At 44.0% G+C, this 26,535-nt stretch overlaps 1 protein-coding gene across 1 annotated transcript in view; it reads right to left on the reverse strand.

Annotated features, from left to right (window-relative positions):
* LOC311222947 (phosphatidylinositol 4-phosphate 5-kinase type-1 beta-like) overlaps positions 1 to 26,535 on the reverse strand; it is a gene marked incomplete at its 5' end in the record, with an annotated part of 42,651 nt that overhangs the window by 13,636 nt on the left and 2,480 nt on the right. Inside the window, 4 exons of the mRNA XM_084307621.1 lie at positions 16,243 to 16,404; positions 24,477 to 24,561; positions 24,708 to 24,756; positions 26,211 to 26,294. Of these exons, the coding sequence (XP_084163747.1) occupies positions 16,243 to 16,404; positions 24,477 to 24,561; positions 24,708 to 24,756; positions 26,211 to 26,294 (380 nt within the window). The remainder of the gene's footprint in view (positions 1 to 16,242; positions 16,405 to 24,476; positions 24,562 to 24,707; positions 24,757 to 26,210; positions 26,295 to 26,535) is intronic.

Raw genomic sequence — 26,535 nt, forward strand, 5'->3', positions numbered from 1 at the left:
GTAATAAAAATAGACAAGATGGGAGACAGGGCACAGAGGTATCGGAGAAAATATTGGAGAGAGGTCCAGAAAAGGTGCAGATAGAAAAGGTCCTCTGAAGGTGCGGTGCTGGAGGCAGACACCCCCCCAGATCAGGATATTCTAGATAACAATGCCAGACAGCGCAGAGCGTCTCTCAGACAGGAACAGAAACAAAGTAAAATGCGAAAAAGGCATTCAAGAGAAATACAAACTTTAAAAGAGAAGATTACAAATGTAACAAAGCAACAAAACAACCTGAGAAAAACAATAATGTGCTGAAAAAAGGCTACAAAATACAAATACATCACCACTGGACACTCCAGGCACGAAAACAAAGAATATGCTATCAGGAAGAAAAGTAAGGAATCAGAAAATCCAAAAGGCCCTGCTATTCCACCACATCCTCAGAAGAGAGCTGAAGACAAACAAACAAACTCCTGGCCCACGGCGCCAAAAACCAGCACTGAGTGTGTCATCAGGCACGATTCTTAAAAAGTATCGTCTTCTTCAACAAATGAAAGAGTTTGGGTTAACCTATAAGTTAATGAGAGAAAGGGAGCATCCTCAGAAAGAGCCAACATTCATACAGGGTGTAACACAGACTGTCCAGGATTTCTTCCTGAACTCTGCACGTGTGACGATGTGTGACGATGGATAGTGCTAATGATGGCTTTGTCATTATAAATGATTTCCCATATCTTTTAAAATCTTCTAAAGGGGATGGGTACATTTGGAAATTTTGCAATACAAAATTATGTAGGTTAGAGTTATCCTATCCCAAAAATGTACTCATATTTAAATTCCCCATTAAGAAACACATCATTTAGACACTTTGCATGTTAGGATTTCCTTCAGATTCATGTTGGCATCAATGTATGGCGAAGGCCCGGACTGGCCATCGGGAGCTCTGTCTGTCTGTCACACACACACAAAGGGAGCGGCATGTGATTGGTGGAGGCGGGACCAGGCCATACAACTGATCGACAGTGGAGATGGCGAATGGAATGGCAGATGGCACTTCTGCAAAATGACAGGGAGAGACAGCGAAAGACAAAAAATGTCAAGCATAACCTGCGCTTGAAAATGGACAGTGAAAAAAGAGGAAGGGTCGAGCAGAGAGGGAAAGAGAGAAAAATACATACTGCTTACTGCTTGTATTTCACAGAACAGTCAGATGGAAATGACTGGAAATGAAATGTTTCAACAGTGGAAAAAAGAGGAAGGTGGAGCAGAGAGGGAGGGAGAGAAAAATACATACTGCTGACTGCTTGTATTTCACAGAACAGTCAGATGGAAATTACTGGAAATTAAATGTTTCAACACTTCAACAGTGAAAAAAAGAGGAAGCATGGAGCAGAGAGGGAGAGGGAAATAAAAATAAAGGACCTTGCAGGAGATGCCGCTAAATGTGGCAACATTTACCAAATGTTTTTTTGCACCACGGGACCACCAGGTTAGTCAATAATAAAAATAAACATGCTAGCTAGCTAACATAGCTAACGTTACCATGCATCATCATCATCGTCACTTTCCCCCCCCCCATACATCTTTTATTCAACTTCAGTCCTGATCATAACCATTTTTATTTTTCATTGTTCTTGTAAATACTCTCACTTTTCTGATAAGAGTTGTTAAGTCTGACATTACAAAAACAAATCATTGCTAATCATTGACGCATGATGATTATAACAATTATTAGCCTGTAATAATCCCCCCCCAGAAAAATCCACTTTGCATTTGATATATTTAAATGTTTGTGTGTTTTTTTAACAATAATTTGTGATGCCATCACAAACAATGGCATTTAAAGGGTAAACATTTTAAAGGTCCTGCACCAGCATGCAGGGAATTAAGTCTTTGTAACAAAAATCTTCCTGGTGGGGGACCCCCAGACCCCCTGCTTAAAAAGTGGCCTGACTTGGGCTATATTTCGCACTATATTTCCTGGCCTGAATAATTCTCCCAGTCCGGCCCTGCGAAGGGGTGAAAAATGGTCAAATCTGCCATTTTGAAATCCAAAATGATGTAGGTTAGAGTTATCATATCCAAAAAAAGTATCCTATATTTGAATTCCCCACAAGAAACACATATTTTAGACACCCCTCCTGTTATGATTTCTTTAAAATTCATGTTTGCACAAAAGTATGGCCCGCCCTAATATGATGACCACTGGTGGCTAGCCAAGACCATCGATGTGGATACTGATCAACAAGATGTGAAAGTGGAATTTCTGCATCCCCATGGTCCAACAGAAAAGGTTCTGTTTCTGCCCAGTTCAAGACATCATAGTGAAACTAATCGGAAATGCAGAAGGAAACGAAGAGGAGAAGTGGGTGAGAAAGTAGAGATCAGGAAGTGGTGTAGAAGAGGTAGATGAAAATAGGGACGAGAAGAAGGGCTCCTGGTCTCAATTACTGTTTTTGTTGTTGGAAACAGTGCATTTTGTAATAGTTGGAAACGGTGTATGTAAAGTTTGTTGTTATTACAATTGAGTTAACAAAATGTTCAGTATAAGACAAGGGGTTATTAGTTCTTATCATTGTCACTTCCATCTGTTTAAAAAATGCATGTGTTCATTTATCAGAGATGCATATACAATTTTGTCAACTCCGTCAGTTTCTCGTCAACACCGTCAGATCTTTGTTAACACCGTCAGATGTTTGTTTTTGTTAATTTTGGGGAAAATGCTCATTTCTTCTTCAGTTTATGTTGTTTAAGTAATAAAGGAGCATCAGATCTTCATCCTCTTGTCTTATTTACTTAATGATATTTTTTTTATCATATCCAAAATTAAAAACAAAGTTTGAAAATGCAAATATTTCTAAATTTGGGTTTTCAGAATAGTGTGAAATTACACCTGAGGTTTATATATTATATTTGATTGCATACCAGAGTAACTAAACACTATTACAACATACTTCAGAACTTTAGATTCTTGTTGGACTGGAATAATTAGAATTATATACTTTTTTGTGTGTCTGACGGAGTTAACACAAATCAAGTTTCAAAGGGAAACATGTGAATTTGTTTAAAATGTTTTTCTATGTAGAGCCCGCACCTTTACATGGTTAAATAGCTCAGACCTTTCTCTACATGAATATACAACTCTAATCAATATAGTGTGCATTCTCAAAATATAATATTAAAAAGTGTTTTGTCCCGTCTCTCAAGAATCAGTGAGTTATAGCCCTGCAAACAAGGTGAGCGACTCCCACTGTTTACAGCGGTGGCAGTAGCTACTACAGGATGAGGCTAATCCGTGGCGTCCAATGAGTTAAGCTTAAGACACAGGCTTAATGTCTGAGACAAGGTACAACAGGTGGATTTTAAAACTGCACTTCAAAAATAGCTTTTCAAACCACTGGATCACGTGCGCTAGACAATGAAGTTAAAGAGTACCGGTAAGCTATTGGGAAATTAAGAAATCGAAATAGCTTTATATTGTGTTATGTCATGCCTGGAGATAGTAGTGGTAAAAAACGGATGGAGTATAAACTACAGCTACCCAAGACTTCTACTTGACCTTACCCCTAGAACCCACCTCACCCCTGCCCACTTTGACTACCTAGGATGGCTTAGAGTAGACGACAGAGTACAGCAACTTGCAATGGGCCTGGTCTACAAGATACACTATACGACTAAGGTACCCATGTACATGTCAAAATACTTCCCAAAGGTCAGTGAATACCACGACCACAACACCAGAGGAAGCTCAACAAATCATGTTAAACCCAGATTCGGCTCAAACAAGGGACTAAACACATTTCGCAATTATGCCACATCAATGTGGAACGCCCTACCCAAAGCTGTAAAGGAATGTGAATCCCTACCCACATTCAAAACCGCTCTTAAAGAGCACCTACGGGAGGCTGCAATTCGAAACTGGCCACCGTAAATGTCCAAACCCCCCACCCCCACCCCCTCCTAATAGACAGTCTCCTCCCCACCGCATGTATATATTCTCTCCCCGCCGTATGTATATTTCTCTCCCACCCACCCACCCCCTCCTAATGTACAGTCCCCTCCCCATCATATGTATATACTCTTTCAAGATCTATGGGTAACAGTACTGTATATTTGAATATCGTATATGTCACAAATGTATCAGTACTAAATACCTATATGTCCCTATGCCATAAATGTCATGTATGTTGAGTATGTCATAAATGTCAATATGAATTGAAAATGGGGGACCCTGATGTAAACAAGACAAACGTCTTTCTCTGGTCTGCATCCCCTTAACACATTCGGGACGGGCCACGTATAAATCCGTGTTTCGAATCCATGCGTTGTGGACAGAGGCACGGATATCTCCGTGGGAAGGTTGTTTTGGCTTTATTCCATTTTAATAACCTATTCAAGGTCGCCGAGCGGCACTGCAGATTTACCCTACTCTATGAATTCGACAAGGTGCAATACCGGCCAGATCCTCTTAGGAGCGCTATCGCGATAATGCAGTGTGCCCTGTGGCTCAACGGATCAGTATTTTTTTTTTACTTTCAATGGAGATTTCAGTTAGCAGGATTCTAGATGTGTAGCCTGTAGCTTGGATTACGTTTTGGATCACAGATTTCACCATGCAATAAGGGGATTTATCATCAGCCAATGGACATATCGATCTACCAGATGGCGATCAATAACAGGGAAATGCTCGGGGATATCCCACCGGACCACGGTAAGATATTTTTCACGTAAAGTACATCCCTTGTTTTGATAGCCAACCAGGCGTTCGGCCTATGTGGCTAATGAGGCTAACGCGGTTATTGGTAATCGATAATCAGAAACGACGTCCCCCGCCCCCCCCCCCCCCCCCCTGTATCTCTGCTTCCAGGAAATATACTAGACCAAATCCGGTATAAAGCTTATATTCACGGCGCTATAAAATGAGAACGTATTGATGATTTTTTTTTCTTTAAGCCATTTTGAAGGGACGGTTTATGGACTCAATTGACAATGAGAATGGACAGATACTATAAAGTATAGATTTAGCTGTACAAACAGCCCCACGTCTGTTTACATTTCCCAGTCCTCTTGAGAATAATTAGACTCATAGCAGTGGCCGCGATTGTGTTAACAATTGTGTGTATTGAGCCGTACTGTATTGTACCCATTCTGCAATCTGTTAAATAAAGTTTTCATCTGTTATTCTCTGTGTGTGTGTGTGTGTGTGTGTGTGTGTGTGTGTGTGTGTGTGTGTGTGTGTGTGTGTGTGTGTGTGTGTGTGTGTGTGTGTGTGTGTGTGTGTGCGCGTGTGTCATGGGGTAATCGGACCCAAGACTTCTCTTTCTCATTGTCCGGTCCACACCCTGTATTCTTCCACTGTGGTATTGGCCAACATTGGTCAATAATTCAACGTTACATAGAGGTCAGAACTTGAAGTGTGTGGGTGCGTGTGTTCGTATGGGTGTGTGTTGCTTTTGCACTGTGTCAAAACTGTCATTAACTGTCATATAACCATACTTTTGGGGTTGGAGAATGATAATGATGTGCTAGAGAGAGAGAGAGAGAGAGAGAGAGAGAAAGAGAAAGAGAAGGCACAAGGAAGAGATAGTAAGAGCCAAGAGAGAGAGAGAGAGAGAGAGAGAAAGAAAAAGAGAGGGCACAAGGAAGAGATAGTAAGAGCCAAGAGAGAGAGAATACTGAAGTGTGAATACTAATAACACCACAAATCTTATTCTTACACACTTACACACACACACACACACACACACACACACACACACACACACACACACACACACACACACACACACACACACACACACACACACACACACACACACACACACACACACACACACACACACACACACACACACACACACACACACACACACACACACACACACACACACACACACACACAATAATGAGCTAGGAGAAGGGCTGTTAATAACAGGATAGCCTGTGTTTTCTTTCCGGTGAGGCCACATATCACGCAGGGACAGGCATTCCCCAGTGGCTGGGTCAAGAGGACACAGTTTTATGGCCCTCCGTGAGTGGCTGTTTATGGGCCCCAAGTGCTTCTAAGAAGGCCTATCGACCGACGCACAGTGAGAAGATGTCTGAGGCTGACATGATAGACGCACAGTGACTAGATGTCTGAGGCTGACATGATAGACGCACAGTGACTAGATGTCTGAGGCTGACATGATAGTGAATAGTTGACTGTGTAGTTTTGTTTAAACAGTAACGTTAGCTAGGTAGCTAACGTTAGCTCACGTAGGTCTCACGGAGGACTATTGCCGGAGCCTCTGTTGACATGAGTCTGGGAGGGGCAGGGGGAGATAGAGGAGGAGGGGCAGTGCGCTGCAGCAGCAGCAGCTGTGTGCTTGAGAGAGAAGTCAGCGAGTGAGATCTCCACTGAGAATTGGATCATGTTTTTCGATCGGTTTTCACGATCAGCGAAAATAAAGCATTATCGGAATTCACAGATCTCATATTTATGCTGAATATCGGCCGATACCGATCGCTGGCCGATCGATCGGGGCATCCCTAATGTCAACAATACCCCTTCAAAATCTTCATGTCAACAAACATGTCAACAAACACCCCTTCAAAATCTACATGTCAACAAACATGTCAACAAACACCCCTTCAAAATCTACATGTCAACAAACACCCCTTCAAAATCTACATGTCAACAAACATGTCAACAAACACCCCTTCAAAATCTACATGTCAAACAATACCCCTTCAAAAATCTACATACAAGACAAATACAGCAACAACATGTCCAGCACTGCCATCCTCAACAGGCCCAGGCCTCATTAAGTCAATCAGTGCCAGCTATTAGACTGGGCCTGCTGTAGTTAGGCCAGCTTTCCATTACAACTCTTCACTGTGCGTCACGTTGTTTGTAGAGCTAAATCTATATTTTATATTATAGCTATGTATCCAATATCATTGTCAATTGACAGTAAGAACCTTCCGTTCAAGATGCATAAAAGAAATATTTTTTTCATCAATATGTTCCCGTTTTATACCGTGGTGAATATGAGTGTTATATCGGAATGATCTGGGATAATTCCTGCAAGGCTATTTATAAGGCGCTAAGCTAATAACGTTAGATCCATTGGCGTTTCGTCCCTACACACATAAAAATCCAAATGCATACAGTATGATCGGTATTATGTTCCATCATGAATGCATGAAAGGGGGGGGGCGGGGGAAGTCGTTTCTGATTAATTGATTGCCAATAACCGCATTCGTTATTACCACGTTATTACCACGAGTGGATACTGTGAATAATGTATATTTTCAGTATATTCAGTAGATAGTAAATTATAACACTACCTTATGCATACTGCACCTTATGTGACACTGTGAATACTGTGAATATATTTTTCAGTTAGTTAGATAGTAAATTATATTGACATTTGTTTACACTGCTTGTGTTGTTTTTACTACCTGTAACCCCCCCCCCCTTCCCCCATGCTGCTATGATGCCTGAATTTCCCCAAGGGGATCAATAAAGGAATATATTATTTTATCACAACATAGGTTGATCTGGGGGATGGCTATTAAATCCTTGCACGATCAAGCTGAAATTGATGACAAATTGCTCTTACCTTTGGCCGGTTGGATTCCAAAAAGAATTTTCCAATTATTTGATTGCCATCTGGTAGATCATATGTCCATTGGCCCATGCCATAATCCTTTACTGCATAATGAATTCGGCATCCCAAAGAGTATTCCATGTGATCGAGTGAAGCCCTCGCTTCAGACTAACAAAAAAGTCTGCCAGGAGAGATTTCAGTGTGACACCTGGTCTGCAACAGGTGTTACTGCATTCTCGAGACAGCGCCACTACTAGGATCTGGCCGGTACTGCACCTTCAGACTCCCAATATGCCTTTTCCAGCCAAAATACAGCTCTGTGACAGTGAATAGGATATTAACACATTGTGCGCCATAAACGGCGTAAGTCGTTATTGCCCGCCATCCGTTGAATGCCAACAACGGCGTAAATCGTTTTTGGGATCAATATTACATTTTTTTGCCATGGCATTCATAATTCATCCAGCCTCCCTCCGGACTGCAGCGGAGATTGCAACGCCTCAATACCGCCGCCTGGTGGATGGTCGGGCGAGTTACACTCACGTCAAACCGGAAGTGGCGGTCGGTGCATCGAGGAAATCCCTCCGGCAGTCATATCTTGTTACGGGACTCCAGACAAACACTCGAGTGCATTTGGATCGCTTTCGAAACGCAATAATCGATATGATTTCGGCGTTTATTGCACCATACAAACCGGAAATGGATCTAGGAGATCGGCGTCAAATAATTGGGATCTTTTTCCTCCAGTCTCAGTGGCAAACGGTAAGAGGACACTAACGTTATTTTCAGTCCGATTGTCCATTTCCTTGTTTGCAATCAGTCTGATCAATATATCAACCCATACTAAATAAAGCCGTTACTGGCGATCAATGAATTATAACCGACCCCCCCCCTTTCCTTCACGCATGATGAAGCATAATGTATACCGATCATATACATTTGAATTTTTTTATATAGCATGTATAGGAAAGAAACGCCAATTGATAATCTATCATATGCGTCAGGGCCTATAACGTTAGGTTATGACTATAACCAAGTTCTGTTAGTATAGTGACGCTCGGCGTCACTCTCTGCACTGTCCTCGCACACGTGCACGCGCACTGAATAAAGACCACAATGTACCTTTAATCCCAATATTTGTCTGACCACACCCCTATCAGCTTACCCATATAAGCAGGGGTGGGGCCACCCACTCGCCTCCTTCCCAAGCTTTCACCACAAGGCGAGATCAAGGGCTGCAGCGGCGTCGGACGCCGAGCGTCACTATACTAACAGAACTTGGTTATAGTCATAACCTAACGTTCTGTATCGTATAGCTCTCGCTCGGCGTCACTCTGCACAAGGGAGGCCGAGCGAGAGCCATCGGCCGACAAATACACCCCGCTGAAAGCCCCCCACAACCATCAGAACAGGGAGGGCCGAGCCCCCCCGACCCACCCTAATGGAGGGAACCCCCCCTATTGGGGGCTTCACGGGAGGGTGACGGACCCGACCGTGCGAAGAGGCACTCAAGCAACTCAACGCACAGGGTGAGCAGACCGTGGCTTGACCCCATGACTACACACACGCACAACCCGCATGCCACCCGGGAGCAAACGGAGGGAACAACCTCGTTACTGCCCCCAGAATCACGGGGTCAAGGGCAAACCCAACCCCGTGGCAAGGCCGTAGCAGCGGAGCGCGAAGGAAGACCCAGACCCACCAAAGGGACTGGACCCCCTGGAACGGGGGCCCGGAGAAGTCCATGATGCCAGCATCAAGACCCCACCAGGTGGGCACTTAGTGACCCCGCCCCCCACATCGCCAGCGTATTCGGACAAAGGCCCCTCAGCCGAGCGGGCCCTGTCCCCCCAATAGTACACCGCCTGGCACACTGACCCTGCAGAACAGGCAGTCAGCATGGCCGTAAGCACACAAAAAAGGTTAACCAACGGAAGCAGGCAGCGCACCGGGGGAAAAACCAGGAAACAGGCTGTTAACCCTAGCCTGGAGACTGCGGACGAGACAGGCGCCAGAGGGGACAGCTGAACACAGCCGCCCCGGCGGAAGGGGCGTATGCTGGCGTTGTTGCATGACCAAGCCTCCATTTAAAAAACCCCACCCAGAGGGGTTGAGGCAGAGAAGGCTGACACGATTGGCAGACGTCATGAACGTGCAGGGGCACCCTCAACCGGGTAACCCGGGAGTTGACACTGCTCCAACACACCAGGGAATCAACCACCTTGGTGTTACCCAATGCGGTGGTTGTTCCTATAACCCCTCAAGAAAAAACTCCAAAACACACCTGCGGGTATACACCGGCTATACCGCAGTACAAGTGTTTCAGTTTTCAAAAAAGGGTTAACCCAGGCCTACGGGTCGACGAAACATGACTTCGGACCGGGCCCGGCGATACGGGAAGCACAGGGTCACCAGAGGAGGTCAAAGACCACCCCAACAGGCCCCTCTTCGCCATGCGTGAGAGAGGAGCGAAAAAGAATGGAGAACCAGCCCAAAGCACACCGTACTTGGTATTCCCAGGCGGTCTCCCAACCAAGTACTAACCAGGACCAACCTGTGTAGCGGCCGAGATCCGACGAGATCGAGCGTGTACAGGTTGGCATGGCCGTAAGCCATTACGACAGTGCTGAGTAAAAAATTTACCCAACCAGGGTCTCCATAGCGCTTAACCCTGTGACACCCGGGCCGACCTGGCATTTTCCCCCCTGAAAAAAGCCCAAGTCCCTCAGGGTACCAGAACAGCAGATCTGCATCCCCGGCGGACAACGGGTTCAACTGATCCGGACCAGCGTGACCAGAACCAGTCCCGTGCCCTAACCACGCCGACATGCCTACTCCAGGAGAAGGGGCAGATATGCGTGTTGATCTTAAACATGAAAAGAAGGCGCCACCCAGACGTTCGGGCGAACCGCGCCCGGTGGCCCACCCCCAGGGCGTGAGACCCCTCTACATATGTTCAGATCCATTCCGTCATCATCCCCCAGATATGAACGAGAATCCGTCGATAACCAAACCAGGTCGTCGGATTTGGTCGTCGGAAGAGGAAAAACCTCCATCCCAGTTGCTTTATAAAAACGCTGTTTTAACCTCAAGCAACCAAGGCGTGCCAGTCAGTCGCCTGTTTACAGAACACCCCGAGCTAGCACTATACGTGCGTCGGGACACACCCACATCAATGAACAGGCTATTTAGACCTGTCATTGAATCCCCAAGGCGCCCAGGGGAACGACAAGAGGGGTGTGACACTTCCTAACTCCAACTCTTTTTAATAGAAAAGCAGGAAGCACCAACAGTATGTATCCCAGTCTACACAGCCGGGGGTAAACATTTTTCACATTTTTACATCCCACCACCCTCCCATAGGAAGGAGACGGGAATCCCCAGAGAGACTTCCCACGCGAGCTGTACAGATTGAAAAGAATATATTGCACCTTGAGCCATGTAAAAAATTGGTTTTAGGGCTCTCCGGGGAGGAGGCACTGAACCCATACACACTCAATAATCGAATTGAATCGAATACATACACAATAGAGTAGGACTCCTTCTTGAGGGTCCACTCACCTTGACAATCTGAGGAGGAGGCTCTGTACTCTGAAGGAGGCTCCCTCACATGGAAGGAGGAGTCCCAACTCACAGAAGGCCCGAATAGGAGCTTGGTGAGGAGGAGCCCTGACCACCCCCCGAAACAGATCCATCACATGGACCTGAACAGCACACGGAAGTCCTACCAACAGAGACGCGCACGGTGACGTACTCTATGGCGGGGGAATTTCTGCGGTGCACATGCCCAATATTCCAGGCCGTGGGACCAGGAAACTCCCCCCCCCCCCCCCCCCCCCCCCTCACCCTGTAACGTGCCGAACCGCAACGTGACAGGAACCTTGAAGGACAGGTGGGTTTACCCCTGACCAACAGAAAAAAGGGGAAGGAAAGGTTACCAGTTCACCCCTTTACGACCCCACACCCATGATACGATGTAATGACAAAAAGAGAGTATGACACAGTCATAGTCAGCTCTATGAAGCGTCTGACAGCTTCACACAGCGCATGAGCTAACCTGCTATCTGATTTTTACTAAGGAAAAAACACAGAATAGAGAGGGCTCTCCAAGAGCCCCGGTACCAAACTTACACATGTGCTTCTGTGGCCAGTCCAACCCAGTTGTAGGTCACATGACACACACAACCCATCATCACCTACAAAAAATGGCAAAAACACTCTACAGAGGAACGCCGTTTTTCATAATGAGAGAATACATAATTCTCTATTAGTATTGGCCACAGGCCTTGCTAAGCACACACGAAAGCGACCAAACAATCTTTTCTTTTAGGAAAATAAAGTTTCTCCAGCTATTTTAGCACAACCTCAGCAATCAAGCTAAGGGTTACATCGTATCCCTACCACACAGTGACACAATGTAGTGCAACAACATGTCTGAGAGGAGGATGAAGAAGTCCCCAGGGAACCGGGGGGAAACACAATCCTCCTACTTTACCCTTAATACGGCCAGTTAAAACAGGAAAACCTGTTAATATGTGAACACACTGTTCATTGTCATTACAGGCTGAGAAAAGAATCATTCTTTACTCATTTGTCACTAAGCATAGCTTTATAGGTTAGTTAACCCCCTTAGTTGGGAGTACACGGTACATATAAACACACATGATGTTTCTCAACACAACAAACCAGATCATTTTCACATCTGTAACAACAACCCGATTTGCATGGAGAAGCTAAAATACCAGTGACAAGACAATTCACACACAACTCGCGTCGTATCCTAAATGTAGTGCAGCAACACTCGTTTTGGAAAACATCGTTATTTACAAAACATTTAGAAGGGAAAGCCAGAAGAAGTGTACAAGGTGTGGCCAAACCTTGCCTACCCGGAGCGTAGATCAAGCGAAGTGCAGTCTCAAGGCACCGTAGTAAACACAGCCGTTCCGTGTTGTCGATCTGGGCAGCGTCGCCGCTCCACCCCGTCGCTACGGTCCCTCTTGTTGACGCAGTCCTTGCCGTCCTGGCCCAGGGCAGGTTCGACGAACATCCTCTGTCAAAGATGACGTCGTAGTCAAGAGTGTTTAAAACATGTTATAATCAAAGCACGTTCAACAGAGTAGCATTAAGCTAAAGGCCGCTCCAACCGTCGGTCGCTACCGCCCCTGCCCGCGAGACGCCAAGCGAACGGCGCACGCGACCAGAGGGGAGCTTCGAATCCCCCCCCCCCGCCTCTCCCCATGAGGGAGAGGGGAGTTGGGAACCGCGGCGGCGCGCGAGGGGCCGGAGCCACCCCGCGCTGGGCCTCGGCCGATAGCAGCAAGCTAACGTTTCCTAGCCTAACCCAGGTAGGCCACCTAGTGATCACAGCAGGCTAGCGCCGCAGCTAACAGCTGACTGGCTAACAGTAGGCCACCACTAGCACGTAAGCTAAGCAGCTATCACCTGAACTTGTACACAATGATATAACACTCACCCAGACAGGCCGCCGTTCTGAAACCCTCCTCACTTTTTAAGAGAAAAGAGAAACAAGATGTCAACACAGTTTTACAACAGTGATTTTACCAACACCCGACGGAGCCAGCACAATACCCAACTGGCCTGTGTAGCTGACTTTGAACACAGATCTTCCGCTAATGAACATCTATGCCCATATCTCCTCGTGAGGGAATACTCTCATTTGGATATGAAAGATGGGGCCTAACACGGTGACAGAGAGACATCCACTCGTCCAGAAAACACAGGGATCACCAGTGTTAATGGTCGTGGCCCACTAGTTAAACTATAATGGGCTTCAGACCAAGGTCTTCTGTCGCCTAAGAGGCTGAACAAAGGACCCTAGTCTGGGGCCGGTTTTCATAAACATTGTCAACTAGCCCCCATAGCACTAACAGACAAGTGGAGCTTGCCAGCAAAACATAACTCACCAAACCTGGAACCCACCGCTTCTCACAACAGCGGCGCGTCCTACAGCCCAGCTGTGTCTTTACCGCAACCAGCACACAGCAAGGACTGCAGTTGGAAAGGCATGTAGCGGCGCGAACTCCCAATACGAAAACCGGTGGAGGATTTTTAGAATGATCATCATCTTCCAGACACTCCAGTACGAAGACAATATCGCCGTATTTTCTCGAAAATAGTGAGAGAGAAAATAAAGATATGATGTCAACGTATCCTTGTTTTCCAACTCTTCTCCTACCATCACATCACTTCAAGTGGGGATCTACCGAGGCACTTCCTTGTGGTGAAAGCGAGAAGGAGGCGAGTGGGTGGCCCCACCCCTGCTTATATGGGTAAGCTGATAGGGGTGTGGTCAGACAAATATTGGGATTAAAGGTACATTGTGGTCTTTATTCAGTGCGCGTGCACGTGTGCGAGGACAGTGCAGAGAGTGATGCCGAGCGAGAGCTATACGATACAGAACTAGCGTTTTTGGAATTACAGCAGAAAAGCTTAAAAACATACTTATATTCTCGAAGGTATTAACACAACAATGTATGAATGAAAAAATATAACGTTCCCACATCCGGAACGAGAGATAATCGATGTTGAATGGGCCATAGTAATGTCAATATAGCAATAACATTTTAAAAGTTATAGCCCTGCAAAGAAGGTAAACATCTCCATAGGGTTACAGTGCTGGAAGACTGGGTACAATGATGGGCACAATGCCCGGCGCCCAATGTGTTAATATCGAAAAAAAAGAAAAACTAACCAAAAACGTAATATTACGTGGCTGGCACCCAACGGTTGTCGGGCAAACGCGTAATATTACGTGGATGGCACCCAACGGTTGTCGGGCAAACGCGTAATATTACGTGGATGGCCCCGAATGAGTTAATAATCCAGCCAACTCAGAGAACATCCATGAATGTTACCAAACAGAGATATAGTATACACCTCTCTGTTTGATAGAGAGACTAGATTCACATGTCCATTGCATGATCCCACATGTAATGAGGTTTTCTTGAATGGTTTGATCTGGCCCAACCTGGTGGTCAGGACCTCAATAAAGTCCACTGATATGAAAATGGTGTCCCTAGAAAAATTCCTTATGTAGCTATAAAGTCTAAGAAGCTTTATAGCTTATAGGATTTGATCGCAACCTCCACGATGAATAAAAGTTTTTCCTTTTTGTCACACAGTAAACACCAGTAATATTATACACAGCTTCCATGTGTTTTAAATGTTGGAACTTTTCAATCTTAGTCTGAAGTTAAAGCTAAAAGCTAAAACATGCTCTACCATGGTCTGAGCGAATACTCTTTTCTTATTGGCCGGTGTGTTCGTTAAAACCGCACGCGTAGTTCGGCTCAAGTTTAAATCACTGTTCTAAATGCATCCACTACCCAACCTGTAACCCATAGCAACATTAAAGAGCACAGCTTCTGTCACTGTACATTATCAACTGTAACAACAGCAACAGTTGACTCATCAACTTGATAAACTAACGACCGGGAAGGAAAACACACCAATGGCAAGTGCAAGTACGTTGCCATTTAATGCTTTATGTTATAGCGTTGACAAAATGACCATGGTATAAGCAGAAAAATCAACTTGTAGGTGTGCGTCAAATGGTTTTAAGAATAGAATGCCGAATAGATAATAATAATAATAATAATGATAATAATAATAATAATAATAATAATAATAATAATAATAATAATAATAATAATAATAATAATAATAATAATAATAATAATAATAATAATAATAATAATAATAATAATAATAATAATAATAATAATAATAATAATAATAATAATAATAATAATAATAATAATAATAATAATAATAATAATAATAATAATAATAATAATAATAATAATAATAATAATAATAATAATAATAATAATAATAATAATAATAATAATAATAATAATAATAATAATGCAGGATCTGCTCAGAGGTCTTTAATTGGCATGCAATTATCCTCAACACACACACCGGAACACACACGCATGCATTGTCTCTGTAGGATCACCGATGCGATTCGTGTCTGCGATTAACCCATCCCGTCGTCCTTTCCCCCCCAAGGGCAGCCGGGAGCAGACAGGCGTCAACGTGAGCCGCGCCAGGGGACCAATCCAAGTGCTCCTGTCCGTCTTCGTCAAGGACGCCACAGCGTTAGCGATCTGTTGTTGTTAGTGATGCACGATATAGTTGTTGTGCATGTTTTTCCATTGGGTTTATCTTATCGGGGGGGGAACCCTTGCGAGCACGGGGAGAACATGCAAACTCCACACAGAAAGGCCTGGGAGATACCCCACCTGGGTACCTGGCATCATGGAAACCTGGTCCCCAAGCGGGAATCGAACCCTGGACCTTCTTGCTGTGAGGCGACAGTGTTAACCACTACACCACACAAGGACTGTGTGAAAACAAGACATAAGCTTGTAAAACCTCCTCTGCTGCTGATGATTGGAATGAGCTGCAAAGATCACTCAAATTGCCCAACATTGTGGGCAACAAAATTATGTGGCTTTTAAACAATGTTAGTCTGTCATCGTTTGGTTCCTCCCCCGACCATGTGTGTCTGTCCTGCTACTGTTCTGCTCTGTCCTGATCTGGGGGTCAGTGACCATGGGACACTCATCTTCACAACTTTATTGAATCTAACAGACTGAAACTGACTCTAGATCAGTGCCTGAAGGCAACGGTATACCTTGTCCATCCAGACTGGCCAGGCTGCGCGCTCCACCCAACTTGTCCTTCCTCTCCTGCTCCTCACTCGTGTCATCCGCCTGCGATGACAGGATCTCCTGAGAGGACGACTTCAGTGCCGGGATGGAGGTGCGAGTCCTCTTCGAGGGGGAGAATCGAATAGCTGTGTGGCAGAGTGAAAGAGAGCGTGGATAGATAAAAGACAGAGTGAGAGAAAGATGGGCGGAGGGAGAGAGAGAGAGAGACACACACAGAAAGAGCAAATGGGGACAGAAAAGAGAGAAAAGGGAGGAATAATACGAAGAGATAAATGATTAAAAAAAAGAGATCATACCAGTGTTCACGCACGATAAAGCTCTAATATACCGAAATTTGCAGTAAAACTATCAAACCTTTACATGCATAACAGTCATTATGTAACTCCGTCTCCATTCTACCTCACAAGCAGAGCATGAAATGGAATCTAGAGAGTTGTAAGGCCATGGTAATAACACCGTTAAATCCTCAAATCATCATCCCCGCCAGCCATCTTATCACTGGGGGGGGGGTGTCCACAGTGTTTTTCTTTCTCCCTCTTGTTTTTAATCTCGACACGAACAATTCCTAAACACCAGAGTGGCGGAACAATTTGGTGCTCCGGCGGCTGTTGGATGTGTATAAAAAAGAGAGGTGTGAAGGCGTATTGATCAGCTGTGGGTGTGTGATTCATTACCCTCATCTGGTGCTGGTGACTGAGGTTAGTATTGGTGAGCTCAGTACAAGCATTGAAGCGCTGAATAATATTTGTATTCCTTCCCTGAACTAACATGAAAGTTGACCTATTCTTGACCTATTTCTACCTGCATAAGTAGTTTATGTTTGTGTATGTTTGTGTGTGTTTGTGCATGTGCGTGTGCATGTGTGTGTGCGTCTGTGTGCGCGTGTGTGTGCGTGCATGCATGCGATTTACTAGATCTACTGTGTAACAAACCTGTTTTATAAAGCACTTCCAGCACTAACATGGTAACAAGCTAACACTTCCTGCCTCTGTGTGGCTTTACTGAAAATGTATATCACAAATCCCACAACTCTCATCATGGAACTGTTAGAAATACAGTTTTTGTTGGCTATAAAATGTAATCTGGTATCTGTTGACAATGGACAGTATCTCCAGCAGTGTTTCCCTGGACCTCCACCACCACCCCCACCAGTGCCACCTCCACCCCCACCACCAGTGCCACGGCCACCTCCACCCCCAGTGCCACCTCCACCACCAGTGCCATGGCCACCTCCACCCCCAGTGCCACCTCCACCTCCACCCCCACCACCAGTGCCACGGCCACCTCCACCTACGGGGGCGACAGTGGCTCAGGAGGTAGAGCAGTCGTCTGGCAATCCGGAGGTTTCCGGTTTGATTCCCGCTCCTCCCGGGCAGCGTGTCGATGTGTCCTTGAGCCAGGGCTGTACGCTAAGCTTTTTCACTAGGGGCACAGAATCTTTTTTAGGGGCACTTTTTTAAAATAACAATTTTACCATTATAGTGCAAAAAAATATGTTCCTCCTGCCTCATTACTGTGGTCCTTTTATTTAACATTTAAGTGCTTTTGTTTTCAGGTTTGTATCTTTTATAATAAACCAACTGAAGTATTACCACAGCTGCAAACATTTCTTCTTTCATTGAAAACAGTGTATTAACAGTGTTCATTAGGGATGGATCGCTAGGATTTTATCGATACTACTACTCTTATCGATTCGATACTGCTTAACGGTTCGGTACTTTATCGATACTCTTATCGGTTCTTTTTGATTATTTTGCAAGCATTTATTTTCTTTATTAAGAACATAATCGACATTGCTTTTTTTTTTTATCCACTTTTTCTCCCATTTTCTATATTTTCTCCCATCCCAATTTCGTATCATCCAATTCAACCCTCCCCTGTCATGAACGCTGTTTCTTGCCTCCCACAAGCCGGCTGCAATGTGGACTAAGTCATACATAGCACAAGTCCCCTCCGGTACTTGAGGTAACAGCAGTCACATCTTTTCACCTGCGCAGCTCGATCTCTCAGTGGCGAGGAGTAACGCGTGGGAGGCTCACGCTGCCCCCGACACTTCCTGATTCTACTGCGCAGGCGCACCAACCGACCTGTAGGAGACGCGGTCCACAACGCCCAATCCCCACCCTTCAGTTTCCCTCCCCGTAATACGGCCAATATGTATTACTGCGGACGACCAGCTAAACTGAAAACAATGTGGAGAGCTGGATTCGAACACGCGAACCCAGCGTCTCCACATTGGTGGCGAGTGCCTTGCCCACTACACCACCTAGCCGCCATAATCGACATTGCTTTATTATTCTTTTATATAACTATTACTGCACATGGCAACTTTTTGATCAATTAATACAAGCAGTCAGATAAATTAACTATTTTGGGACTTTCTATTTTATTTAGAAAGTTCTTAAGTCAGAATGTCCCACCCAATACCCAGCTGTTAAAAACGGTTCAATACTCCATTTTATTAGTAGAGATACTTTTAGAACAATAGCCTGATGATATATTTTCCATGAGTTGAGTGGATGCATGACCGGAGCAGTGTGTGTGTGGGTGTGTGTGTGTGTGTGTGTGTGTGTGTGTGTGTGTGTGTGTGTGTGTGTGTGTGTGTGTGTGTGTGTGTGTGTGTGTGTGTGTGTGTGTGTGTGTAGGTGTGTGTGTGTGTGTGCGTGTGTGTGTGTGTGTGCGCGTGTGTGTGTGTGTGTGTGTGAGCGCACGCTTTGCATAGTGGGCGTGTCAACAGTATCAGCTGAACTCACACCAAACAAGGCATAGGGAAATAGTCAGACATCCCAGAATTATTTCATAATACAAAGTTTCTGAATGGATATTTGGATTAAACCAAGTTCTATGCAGTGATGACCGGTCTTTCCCCGCGGAACACAAGTTACTACTTACAAGTTACACGGGTCGCGCTATGCATGCTTAGCTTGCTAACGTTAAGATAGGAGATAGTAGTGTAACTTAATGTTACACAGGTCACTAGGCTTGGGCGGTATGACGGTATTACGGTATACCACGGTATTTTGAGATCCCGCCGGTATGATTCTCAATACCGTGACGTCACAGACTGCTATTACACTGACACTGAGTTGATTATAGTGCACAGCACGCGCCTACGTGGCTATCGTTCTGGGACTGGGAGCTAACGTTATAGTAGTACCTGGATGGTGCGGGGTAACTGGCTACCGTCCCGGGAGCTCACGTTAATACCTGGATGGTGCTAACTAACTAGCTACCGTCCCGGGAGCTCACGTTGATACCTGGATGGTGCGGGGTAACTGGCTACCGTCCCGGGAGCTCACGTTGATACCTGGGTGGTGCTAACTAACTAGCTACCGTCCCGGGAGCTCACGTTGATACCTGGATGGTGCTAACTAACTAGCTACCGTCCCGGGAGCTCACGTTGATACCTGGATGGTGCTAACTAACTAGCTACTGTCCCGGGAGCTCACGTTGATACCTGGATGGTGCTAACTAACTAGCTACCGTTCCGGGAGCTCACGTTGATACCTACTAACTGGCTACCGTTCTGTGATTTGTTTACTTCGAGGTTGAAGAAAGTGCACTTTCAGGTTGAAAGAACGGCCCTAATCTCAACGTGTTTCAATATTTATAAGCGTTATGTATGGTGATAACGAGTATATTGTAAGCTCCGCCGCCCCCCCGCTGATGAAAATGAAAGTCATACCGCCCAAGCCTACAGGTCACGCTATGCATGCTTTTTTCGAACGTTTCGTTCTCTCCGCTATGATGAGCTCTGCTCTGCTTCAGCACGGACAGCACCTCTCAAGTACCCGTATGTGCGAGTGTGAGTGTTTTAGTGTGTAACTAACAGCCCCGCTCCTCTGGTAGACGGAGAGAGACCGAGGGAGGAGAGATATAGAAAACGGCCAACAAGATTTGTTCGCAACGTTTAAATTCCTCGAAAAAAAGGAGTGAAATACGAATGAAAGGGTTGAAATCAGTACTAGCAAGTGTAACCCAGGTTTCAGATTCATAACTATTTAGTTATAGGAACATAAAAAGTTAATGCCATTGAATAAGAACACAAATAGTTAATGCTATTGTGTAAGAACATAAATAGTTAATGTTATTGGGTCATATGTATATTCTTTTGAGAATTTAATATGGAATGTGAGGAATGTTCCCATATGCTAGCGCACTTTAGCCTAACCTAGCATAAGACAGATGGATATTCCCACGTGCTGTTATAAGGTAGCCTACTTTAGCTTAGCATAGCTAAAAGTAGCCTGATTGATTATTCATTCTAAAAGCAATGAAAAGATGATGAAGCGATAAAAGATGGTAAATAGCTTTTATTTTCTGAATGCCTGTATAACGCAGGCCAGGTTTTTCTAGCACCCCGTTCCACCCCGGGAAGAAGTTCCCAGGAGTCCCGGCCGACCACCATTCACCACGTGTGCCCACGCGGGACGAGACAGTGTGCCGGACCGACACAAGATGGCGAGCCAACCCACTGGTAGGATTGTGAAATTGCCTTCCTCATTCCCAGTGAGGAGGTGGATCAGGAATTAACTAACTAATTGAACTTGAGTCACAAGAACTTCCGAGGACCATCCTATCCTTTTCTATGACACGAACTGATTGAACGAGAACACAAGGACTTCCAAGGGCTTTGACCCCGTTTCACCTTTTGTATTTTGATATTGTATTTTGTATTTGATTGATGCACATTGTATATATGGGTACTGATATTTCTCCTATAAGAAGGGAGAGTTAAAGGGTAAATGCGCCCAGTAAGATACTTGAACCACTGATATTTCTCCTATAAGAGGGAGAGTTAAAGGGTAAATGCACCCAGTAAGATACTTGAACCACTGATATTTATCCTATAAGAAGGGAGAGTTAAAGGGTAAATGCACCCAATAAGATACCTGAACTACTGATGTTCTCCTGTAAAGAGGTCGAGTTAAAGGGTCAATGTACCCAGTAAGATACTTGAATCTCACTGATAACATATTGATTATAGTTGAATCACTGCTGGTTCTCCTGTAAAGAAAGATGGTTTAAAGGGTCATTTCACCTGATAAGGTATTTGCATTCCTATAACCTTGAATATTTCTATTGGTACTTTGTTCGTATTACACCTGCAAAGGAAGAGTTTAAAGGGTCATTTCACCTAATAAGGTACTTGCATTCCCTGCACACTTAAAGGTTTAAATTAATATGTTTAAACACTTACCTATTGAAATGATAAACTGATAGAGTTTACTGAACAATAAACTAATATAGAGTTTACTGATCTGCAATTGCAGAAGAAAGATAATGAGTTACTCACGAAAAAGGGATACATCTAATGTCCAACTTTAAGCTAGTGACAACCTCAGAGACGTCTGAACCAAACCTAATGTGTTGATCCAATCAACCTAGGACTTGATATCGAATTAACCTTCCTGAAAGAGGGAGTGGTTAAGAAAAGAACCAAAAAGGGATACTTCACTTTTTACGTTTGTATGTATTGTAATTGTCTAGCTAGCGCTGTTGTGAATAAACTACCGGTCACTGTTATAACCTTGTCTTTGGTCTACTACTCCTTTAACTGTGTATATTACTCCTCTCCTCATTCGAACCTAGAACTGGGCCCTGTTTCATGTACGTGGTTCAACTAAGTCGATCAAGATGTCCATTATCCAGCTTCAGTTAACCCGATGTTCGAAGCCGGGATTTTCCTGTTTCACAAAGGTGGATTCAGTCTCGTTAACTCAAGCCAGACTTGCGAGTCAGGCTAAATGCGCGCGGCCGTTTTAGGTGAAAAGCCAGCACGTATCGATGGCAGAGATCCTGATTCTCAACGGCATTGATTGATTAATTGATTTAAGACTTTATTGACAGATTGCAATACGGCTCAATCGCCTCGCCGACAAGTTAAATGCGTTATCTATAGGCTAATTCTAAGTCCCTCATTACCTCAATCAATCAGATTATATTTCTTTAAACTTGCCTGCTGGATTGAATAATCAAATGAGATCTTGCTAGCGAAAATTATTAGTTAACTGTTATACAGAATTACGATACGGCTCTCTTACCCATTGATTGATGTATAGTCAATCTTTTACTTATCTTCTCTGTGGTGTAACGGGTTCTTCTTTTGACTTTCACACGGACGACCGGGGTTCAAGACCCTAGTCTTTTCCTTCTTTTTGCAATATAGGAATAATTCAATTTGGTGCACGTTGAGAGCTATATAAAGAATGACATCCTCAATGCATGTAGATTTATAATATTTTAACTTAAAACCAGGCTACTTTGGCGTATAATCATTAATATTATATTCAAAAAAATCATATTGGAAACACCGGGATTTGAACCCCGGTCGCTGGATTGGCAGGCTTGAGCACTACCGCTGGGCCACTGGGCCAGATGGGATAAATTCATTGTTTATACATTAATGAACGAGAGACCCGTGTTTAGAATATCCTTTGTTTTGAATGAAGTTTATCTCTTTATCCTCATTCATTAATGTGACGTCAACGGCTCATTCAATTTCTCAAATCCGTCAAACAGCGCATCTCATCAGACATCTTAATCCCAGTTACAATTAAAATAACCACATCATGTGTACATCGCACGAGCGAGCGCCACCGTCGCCACGGTATATATAACGTGCATTATTTAGGACAAAGTGAATTTAATATCAGCATTTTGGGTCTATTTTACATTTCAAAAGCCCCCTCTGGAAGAATGGAGCACAAAAACGTAATTCAGAATGGTATAATGCAGATCGTAGACTGTGGGAATAGTTTCAGGAAACGGGCTGTCACTTCTTTGCGGGGGCGTGGCGATAGTTCAGGCTAACTTGAACTTGAACTCTGCTTTCGAGCAGGCTCAAACTTTTGGATCTGTTGGCATGGTGATCTGGAAAATCCACGTATATGAAACCGGAAAGTCCGGCTAACCCAGTTATCCAGCTAAAGTTATCCGGCTAACTCAGTTATCCAGGTACATGAAACGGGGCCCTGGTCCGTGGTGAACAGCTGTTACTGTTAGTGACACAAGTGCTACACAAGGGTGCCCCCAAATATTTTTTTCTACTAGCACAGGCTATTTTAGGGGCAATATGCTACGCCCTCATAGCACTGTACAGCCCTGCCTTGAGCAAGACACTTAACCCCTAATTGCTCCCGATGAGCAGGTTGGCACCTTGCATGGTTGCCTCCGCCGTCGGTGTGTGAATGAATGGGTCAAATGTGAGTAACAAATTGTAAAGCGCTTTAGATAAAAGCGCTTAATAAAAAAGCAGCCATTTACCATTTACCTCCACTCCCACCAGCGACCATGAAATCCCACATTATGTAGTGAGGTCTGGGGGAATCTGAGATTAAAGGTTGGGGGGCCGGTGCTGGCGCTTTTCCTAAACTGTAGCTGCCATTTCTCCAGCACAGGACAGATCATCCGACTGCTTGTTACACAGGGGAGACCATTGTCTGACTGAAATATTACTATCTTGATAATATTTTTGATGCGGTAGGTGACCGACACAGTAAAATACAGGAGGAAATACTGAGATGTTTACACCACGGCTGGTGAAAGGAGAAAAACTCCTTCAAAGACACAAACAATATTATGTTCAGGTTGATCAGGAAGATATTACTGTAACACAAGGATCCAGGTAACACCTAGAAGTGAATCCGCATCAAAGGCAGGTATTTACGACAATACAAGGATCCCCTAACAGTGCAACTGGAAACAATTAAAGCCGTGAGGTCAGCAAATCCTGTTCACCCCAATGGGATTGCCAGCTATAGGATATTTACGGGTTAGCTAAACGGTGCCACTACTAAAGTGATTACAGATGTATTAAGCCTCTTTGGTACAACCTGCCAATCCTGGCCAATTTCTCATCGAATGTAACTTGGTGGTATATACCTAGGCTACATAGGGATGGGTACCTTACTTTGCTGAGTTATGTGTGGTATGAGCCAAGCAAAGGCTTTGTTGCATTTCGGACTGGTTGAACAAGGAAAAATGGCCAGCCTTATATCTGGGAAGAAACATGCTTATTGTTGGCTACTGATGAAATTAACTACTTTGGTATCGAAATTTGGCATTGAATAGTATTTCGATAGCATTGAAGCAATTTTATCGATACCATAAAACAATGGAATTTTGATACTCTGCGCTGTGTACAAGTTTAAAAGCCGCCGGGGCATAAGGTGCCGTCGTCAACCTTCCGACTTACTCTGTGTCTTCCGGAACACCCGCGTACTCATGAACTTGAGGAATCTGTTGGCATAGAAACCAGGTCTGTGCACCGAGACCGAGTCCTGTAGACAGAACAGGGGAGACAATGGCAGGCTTTCATAAGACATAAGAAGTTGAATGAGGCGATCAATACAGTAGGTGAGGAAATGATGAAGAGCATGTTTATAAAAAGCACAGGTGTCAGATTCATGTTGACCTATCGACTTACGCCATCATAGACCAGGGCCTTCCAGGAGTGTTCCAACTTTTTAATGAACCTGAGGGAGAGGGGAGACCAAACAAAAGGACCCGTCATAAAGTGTGTCTGCTTATCCAACAACCAGCACATTTACTTCCGTTCTCCAACCAAAGCCCCCCTCTGCCATGGTACATAACATTCCATCTCCTTTTTCCGACTCTGTGGCTGAGACGAGCTTTCGGTGGGCAGGGGAAGTATGGGATAAAACACGATGGGGTGTAAACTACAGCTATCTGTTATCTGTTATTCTCTCTCTCTTTGTGTGTGTGTGTGTGTGTGTTTGCACGTGTGTGTGTACGTGTGTGTGTGTGTGTGTGTGTGACGTGTGTGTGTGTGTGTGTGTGTGTGTGTGTGTGTGTGTGTGTGTGTGTGTGTGTGTGTGTGTGTGTGTGTGTGTGTGTGTGTGTGTGTGTGTGTGTGTGTGTGTGTTATGTAACGCCTTGATGAGTCAGGGAGACACTGATAGCTTCAGTGTGTGGTTAGCTAGGATGATTAAAAGCCACTGGGCCACGACCCTAACGTCTACCTTCTAAAGCCTCCCCAACCCCCCCCCCCCCCCCCCCCCCACACACACACACCTCATTCCCCCCCTTTCCATTGGGACACAAAATCAATGTGAAAATAGAGAAGACTGATAGACACGGTGTCCACTATAATGGTGTTGGGTAGAAAAGGCTTCTCTAATCTTGGAGCAGAACATCATGTCAGTCATGTGCTCTTGTCCCATGGGGACATTCAGGCAGGAAACAAGAGAATAGTAGAAATATAAATAATGATATAAATACATATACCGGTAAGAATATAGAATATAAAAATATAAATAACAATAATATAATATAATAGTATAATGTAAAAATAACAAAGACATGATTCAACATAAAGATAATCATGCTGTAGCAACAGCATCTATTAAAACTAATCTATAGCAGTTGCTACAATTACTATACTATATACTCATACTATCATTGACTACATTATAGTACTGCTATACTATACTATACTCATACTATCATTGACTATTATAGTACTGCCAGTGCTATTCTATACTATACTATACTCATACTATAATTTACTATTATAGTACATTCACATTTACATTTAGTAACGTTTTTATCCAAAGTGACTTACAAGTTCTGCACGACAAGTCATCAGGAAGGGCACAACTCTATCAGCTGAGTAACAATGTTCATCAAAGTGTTGAGTGCTACAGTGTAGGTTAGTATATTAGGACAAGTGCATGACAGTAAGGTTAGTTAGGGTTAGATGTTTTTTTTAGTACTGCTATACTATACTATACTCATACTATCATTGACTATTATAATACTGCTGTACTATACTATACTATACTCATACTATAATTGACTATTATAGTACTGCTATACTATACTATACTAATACTGCTGTATATTATATTTAAAAGAGATTATAGGGTCACATTATGTCATCTTATGTCACCTTAATGTCAGGCCATACCTGTATGACTGCAGGATATCTATAATTCCGAGAAAGATGAGAAGCTTCTCGTCTTTGTGTGTTTTGGCAGGAATTCCACCCATCCTGAAACAGTCAAAATAGACACACACGTCAGATAACACATACTGTATGAATGTGGTCAGTCAGGAATATTTGCTTAGTAACGGTAATCCTTCAGCTATTCACCTCAAGGCTTCAAAGGCTTCTTAAATAGAGGTTTCTCCTCCTGACATTTACAAGTGTTTGTCAGAGTCATTCATCTAGTAACCAATGTATTAAAAACAATAAAAACAATACAATATAAAGTATTTACATGTAGGTGTGC

This window comes from Notolepis coatsorum (assembly GCF_963971535.1).
Source record: "Notolepis coatsorum genome assembly, chromosome: 1".
Taxonomy (NCBI): domain Eukaryota; kingdom Metazoa; phylum Chordata; class Actinopteri; order Aulopiformes; family Paralepididae; genus Notolepis; species Notolepis coatsorum.